This window comes from Arachis hypogaea, chromosome 8 (assembly GCF_003086295.3).
Source record: "Arachis hypogaea cultivar Tifrunner chromosome 8, arahy.Tifrunner.gnm2.J5K5, whole genome shotgun sequence".
Taxonomy (NCBI): domain Eukaryota; kingdom Viridiplantae; phylum Streptophyta; class Magnoliopsida; order Fabales; family Fabaceae; genus Arachis; species Arachis hypogaea.
The window spans coordinates 28,363,962-28,370,670 of NC_092043.1; the positions used below are offsets into that span (position 1 = coordinate 28,363,962).

The window sequence follows — 6,709 nt, forward strand, 5'->3', positions numbered from 1 at the left end:
AATTTTCACCAATTGTTTCCTCTTAGGCTCTTATCAATCAATCTGTGCCGTGGTTTTTTTATCAGCTCCGAATGTCAAAGAAGAGCATAAAACAAACATTTTATTGTCAAGCTATGCTCAACACTTAATCAGTTGAAGTTATAGTAATACTCTGATTTCCAAGATAGGCGGAACTCTTTAATTTCACCAGCACGAAGTTGATTCAATTGAATGAAAATCCTTAACTCTTCCAGAGGAGGAGCATTGCTATTATCAAACTTCTGTTCAAAAACCTCCCAAAAATTGGACATTTTAACGCAATGAAGAGCATGCTGACGACAAATTATATAGTTATATCTGATTATATGACCAGTGGAAATAAAGATAAGAGGCAAAATAAAAATAATAAAAGATAGATTTATAAACGAAACAAGAAAGTTTAACCAGAAAACCAAATCATCGAAGTTTAAAACTGAACACGACCGAGAAATCAAATGCTAGCATCGCCACCGTCTATCAAGCACCCAATTCTGAGACTGAGTACTGTACAGAGGTAGCAACAACCTACGACACCAAACACTAAACAAGATACTTAAGGTAGTTCCGCCAGAGACATAGCTGACGAAATATTTATTCATAATCATAGATGTAAAAGCATGCTGAACCCGCACGGTTCATTTGCCAGCTTTCTTCGCAGCAGATTTAGTGATCTTAGCAGAAGCATCCTTCTTCTCAACGCTCTTGATCACACCAACAGCAACAGTTTGACGCATGTCCCTCACAGCAAACCTTCCAAGTGGAGGGTACTCAGCAAAAGTCTCAACCACCATTGGCTTTGTGGGAATCATCTTCACCATACCAGCATCACCATTCTTAAGAAACTTGGGCTCCTTCTCGAGCTCTTTGCCAGAACGCCTATCAATCTTGGTCTGGAGCTCAGCAAACTTGACAGCAATGTGTGAGGTGTGGCAGTCAAGGACTGGAGCATAACCTTGGCCAATCTGGCCAGGATGGTTCATGATGATGACTTGAGAGGTGAAGCTTCCAGCCTCCTTAGCAGGATCATCCTTTGAGTTGGAAGCAACAAAGCCACGCTTCAACTCCTTCACAGAAACATTCTTAACATTGAAACCAACATTGTCACCAGGGAGAGCCTCAGGGAGAGACTCATGGTGCATCTCCACAGACTTAACCTCAGTCTGGAGTCCAGTGGGGGCAAAGGTCACGACCATACCAGGCTTGAGGATACCAGTCTCTACACGACCAACTGGAACAGTTCCAATACCACCAATCTTGTAGACATCCTGAAGTGGCAACCTGAGAGGCTTGTCAGAGGGTCTCTTTGGCTCATTGATCTGGTCCAGAGCCTCAAGCAGGGTGGGTCCCTTGTACCAATCAAGGTTGGTGGACCTCTCAATCATGTTGTCTCCCTCAAAACCAGAAATTGGTACAAATGCGATCTTCTCAGGGTTGTAACCAACCTTCTTCAAATAGGATGAAACCTCCTTCACAATTTCATCATACCTAGCCTTGGAGTATTTTGGGGTCGTTGCATCCATCTGTAAAACACATCCACAAATAAATTAGAACGACGAGAACAACATCAAAATCAAAAGATGGCTAAAAATATTTAGCAAAAGTGAATTATATATACCTTGTTGCAACAGCAGATCATCTGCCTAACACCAAGGGTGAAAGCAAGCAGAGCATGCTCACGGGTCTGGCCGTCCTTGGAGATACCAGCCTCAAAACCACCAGTGGTGGAATCGATGATCAGAACAGCACAGTCAGCCTGGCTGGTACCAGTGATCATGTTCTTGATGAAATCACGATGACCAGGTGCATCGATCACAGTGCAGTAGTACTTAGTGGTCTCAAACTTCCACAGGGCGATGTCAATGGTAATACCACGCTCACGCTCTGCCTTGAGCTTGTCGAGAACCCAGGCGTACTTGAATGAACGCTTGTTCATCTCAGCAGCCTCCTTCTCGAACCTCTCAATCACACGCTTGTCGATCCCTCCAAGCTTGTAGATGAGGTGGCCGGTGGTGGTCGACTTGCCGGAGTCGACATGGCCGATAACGACGATGTTGATGTGACTCTTCTCTTTTCCCATTCTCTAAAGAAAAAAAACTCAACAAAACACTGCACAACACCCGCAAACACGAAAAACAGAGAGTCAATTCCAGAGGCATACAACAAAATAATCAAACAAAACATATATTAACCATCCACAACAGAACAAGATATAAACCACAAGAAAACTAGAGATATATAGTAATAATTCTCATAATTGTGACGATTCTAGGTAGATAAAAGAGATCAAAACGTATCTGCAGCTAAAACATTCAAAAACAGAAGAAAAAGGTAAATAGATACAGTGATTAAAAGATCCAACACAATTTTAAGGAATGAAATATCATTATGCGAAATTCAGAGACAACGGTATTGATGATGAAGAACATATCAATAATCAAACGTAAAGAATTGAGAGACAATCCATGAAAGCGTAACATACAAGACCTTGCTTTCCAGAATAGAAAGCTGAATCGGATCAATAAATCAATAAACCAGAAATAACGAAGAGAAACAGAGATCGGAAGAAGAACCCTAACCAGTGAAAGAAGAGGATTGGAGGATGAGAATCAGAGAAAGGGTGCGATCGCGAATGTGTGAAAACGAGGAATGAGGGTAAGAGTGATACTTATAGTGTGAGAGACAGTGTAGGGTTTGTTTTAAAAAGTTTGATGGACCATAATACCCTCGTTAACTCCCCTGTGTTACTTTTTGCTAATTTTTCGGAGTGGCGGCGCTAGCTTTGCGTGGGCACCACGTTTAACTTTGTGGGTCCTTTTTGGGTCACTGGCGGCGCTAACGCTGGAACAATCGGAATTTAGCTCACCGCCCTTAGTTAATTTTTTATGGTAAAATTATTTTTTAATATCTTCTAGAAGATATAAAATTTATGATTTAAAATTTTAAAAAATTAATTAATATTAATCGTAAAAAATTGACTCGTTAATTGAATTGATAAACAAGATAACTGATTTTTATCCTTAAAATTTTTAAAAATTAGTGATTTAAATATAACTGTTTGATGAGTTAAACTGATATCTACATCAGTTTTAACTTCCTATCTTATTCTATCATATCTTATGACCCAATTTTTCAGTATCCCAATTAGAACACACACACACAAATATTAGAAACAAAAACCACAATGTGCATTGTGTATGTATATAGCCGAAATGCATCTGTATGATAGTGGGCTTTTAATCGGTTGCAAATTCCTATTCCCAATCCTCAAGAGCTCATCCTCCTATTTTTCACAATTGCCTAATGCCTACTCACTCAAAACTTTGATTGTCGCTCTCCTCCTCATGGACTTGGCTACCATATTTTAAACAACTTCGATTAAGTTGAATTATATCGAAACACCTTTAAACACGGATCCTCCCATCCTCGCAATCCAGAAGCGCGTGCAGAAGAGTAGAAATAGGAGGGTGGGTAGCGCGATTATGCTCTCTAAATGGGAGGGATTATTTCGGGTTCACTGTTTGAAAACGACTCGATTATCTCATGTCGGGTTGGGTCGGGTCTCTGGCCCTACCCATGAGAAAAAGAAAAAAACATGGAGATGGAGTTAGGTACAGGCGTAGTGGCGTACAGCTCCGCCCATATACCAATAATGCAACCCAAAATGACTAAAATTAGTAAATCCTGATTAAAGAAAATAATGATATTGTCTTTTCTTTCTAAGTGGGTTTATTAGTGCTTAGATATTAAGGTAGTATTTGTTTTGCAGTATTCAAATAAAAATTGAGAAATTAAAATTTAGTATTATATTTTTATTTAAAAATTAATATTAAAATTTTAGTGTCTATTTTTTAAATTTTTAATTGATTAATTTTAATTATTTTGTGTGCAAATTAAATTAAAACTTTATTTTTATTTTTATTTTTATATTTTATTTTATATTAAATATATAATATATATAATATTAAGACTTATTTTAATTTTTATTTTTTAATCTCAATCTATGAACTGTCTCTCTTTTAAATATTATCTAAACGATATAATATATTACTTGAATAAGCGCAAATGAGTAGAATATCAAAGTGATACATAACAGTACCATATCAAATTATCAACTAGCAGGAGACAGTACACTACTATTTGTTGTTGTGTTAAAATAATCATTTAGAGAAGTTTGTGACTAAAATTTGTCAGTTTTTTTTTTTTTTTTGCTTTCTCATGATAATTTTGGTAGATACCAGAGCATTACTCTTAGCAATAGAAATTAATATTTGTTGCGGGAATTCTATAATAATAGATATAAAATATCTTCTTCTTTTTTAAAAAACCAAGAGGATGAAAAAGAAAAACTTCTATAATAATAGTAATATACATAACATTATAATAATAGATTTATATATTTTAAATTTTAAATTTTATTTTAGAGAATAAAATATAATTTTTTATTATTTATTTTATAAATAAGATTAAAAAATTATTTAAAAATAAAAAATTTTATTTTATTTTTTAAAATAAAAAAATTAAAATTTAAAAGATCTAAATTTTATAATAATATATGTACTAGATCAAAATTAAGACATACATTATTATAATGTTATACAATTGGATGAGAAAGTTGGTTGATTCTAAAGTTCGAATTCATCCAAAATTTATTCCATAAAAGATAGATATAGTTGGTTAGCAAGAAAAAAAAAGTATGATTGAATAGTTTTAAATAATTGACTTTGAATTTGGTTATGACGATTGAACATTTTTAAAAAGATTAAGATTTTATTTTATAAAATTTTTTTAGAGATGTTTTTTATTTTATATTTGATAAATTAAAAAGACTATTTATTTATATTTGCACTATTAAAGAATAGAAATATTTTTGAAAATATCTAAATGAAAGTTTGAGAAGTGTTATATTTTGTTATCTGATTTTATTAAACAGAGTAATTTTTTTTTATAATTCAGATTGTCTTATGGGTGAAGGAAGTGGTTGGAAGTGTTCAGTAACTCCTTTTAATATTTATTCTTCTATAAATAGTTATTTGCGGTTTTGTAAGTGCGTTTTCGATTGGAGAAGCAGACCAATTGACTTTGGTTATGGCGGACCCAAGTTCCTGAAAAGTATAAAATTTTTACTTGACTATGTATTTATCATGCAATTCTCACAGCTGCTTTTCGTTTTCATAAATGTTTGAGAAGCTCTGATTTGTGCTCTTAGTGTAATATTGAACCTGAAACGATTTTTCACTGTCTTCGTAAGTGTCCCAAGACCAAAATAATCTGGCATAGATTGAATTTGGCTGTTAACAATTAGATTGCTGGTTGTACATGAACATAAATTCTAATGACTTCCTCTTTTTAATGACTATTTGGTAAATTTGAAGGGATCGTAACAATGATGTTTTTAATCCAGCTAATTCATAGAGAATGCGTAAGGTTATAGCTCTTATACGTATTTTTCAATTTGAACTTCATAAATTTTTATCTATGCATTATGTGTTTACTCTTTATTTGTTGTTTTTTGGTCTCCACCTATTCAATTTTCGGTTAAAATAAACTGTGATGTTAGTAAATTTGGTGAATCTGTTGGTTTTAGATGTGTGTTGCTTGACTAATGGCTCTTGGTTGCATGGTTGTGCTGGTTCTTTATTACCTACTACTATTCTTCGAAGCGAATTTTTTGCAATTTGGAAAAGGCTAATTCTAGCATAAGAAGTTGGGTTTAGAGAGGTCACTTACGATACGGATTGTTTGGATGTTTTTATCCTTGTTAATTGTTAGAAACAAGAGACCAATTGGAGAAGAAATTTGTATATTATTGAGTGTGATCAAAAGTACAATGTACAAATAGTATATATAGGTATTAGAAGAATCAAAGTAATAAAAATATAGAATCATACAATTAATATACAAATTTGCTATATAAATATAAATGATACTAATTGATCTAAATTGATTCTAATTAATATATAATAATTTAATGACTAAAATCAAAGAAATTTTAAGCTAAAATTGGAGAGTAGAGGTCAATCTAATTTAAAAAGATGCCAACCAAGTTGCTGATGCCTTGGTTAAATATACAATATCCAATTGGATGCGATAACTGGAATGAAATGAGCTTTGAAAAATATTAATAATGTTGTTGCAACTGGATTACATTTCTAGTGTTTAGTATGTTTTCTTTTTTTTTTTTTTACATTAAAAAACAAAAAAAATAAATTTTTTAAAGATGACTTACATTTGTCAAAATTAAAATATTTAATATATCTTATATATTAGTTAATATCTAAACTTAATTTTTATATTAATATTTATTATATTATTTTTAAATTTTAAAATTATTTTATCAAACGTATTATTATTACTTGTAACTATTTTTAAAGTATTTTTAATTTAATTTATTAAATATATATATATTATAATTTTTAAGTAATTATATTTTAAAAGATAACTTTTATAAGTACAACTTTTATTAAAGAGTCTAAATATATGTTGTGGCTTTATTTTCATGATGGTGTACTTGCTTATCTCATCTGTTTTAAAAAATTAGTATATATACCTATGTTTTGTACAGTATAATACTTTTACGATGGAATACTTACTTATGTCATCTGTTTTAGAAGAATTAGTATATATACCTGTGTTTTGCACAGTATAATATACAAAAGGTTTAATAATTTTGTTGGTCTTTATTATTTCACAA

The 6,709-nt window shown here is 32.3% G+C and overlaps 1 protein-coding gene across 1 annotated transcript; it reads right to left on the reverse strand.

Moving 5' to 3' along the window:
* Positions 1–376: 376 nt before the first annotated feature.
* LOC112706770 (elongation factor 1-alpha) lies at positions 377–3,445 on the reverse strand. The gene is made up of 3 exons (XM_025758230.3): positions 2,595–3,445; positions 1,634–2,124; positions 377–1,538 (listed from the first exon to the last, which is right to left on the reverse strand). Exons 2-3 carry the CDS (start codon positions 2,093–2,095, stop codon positions 654–656), a joined length of 1,347 nt encoding a protein of 448 aa, XP_025614015.1. The 5' UTR covers positions 2,096–2,124; positions 2,595–3,445; the 3' UTR covers positions 377–653.
* Positions 3,446–6,709: the final 3,264 nt, after the last annotated feature.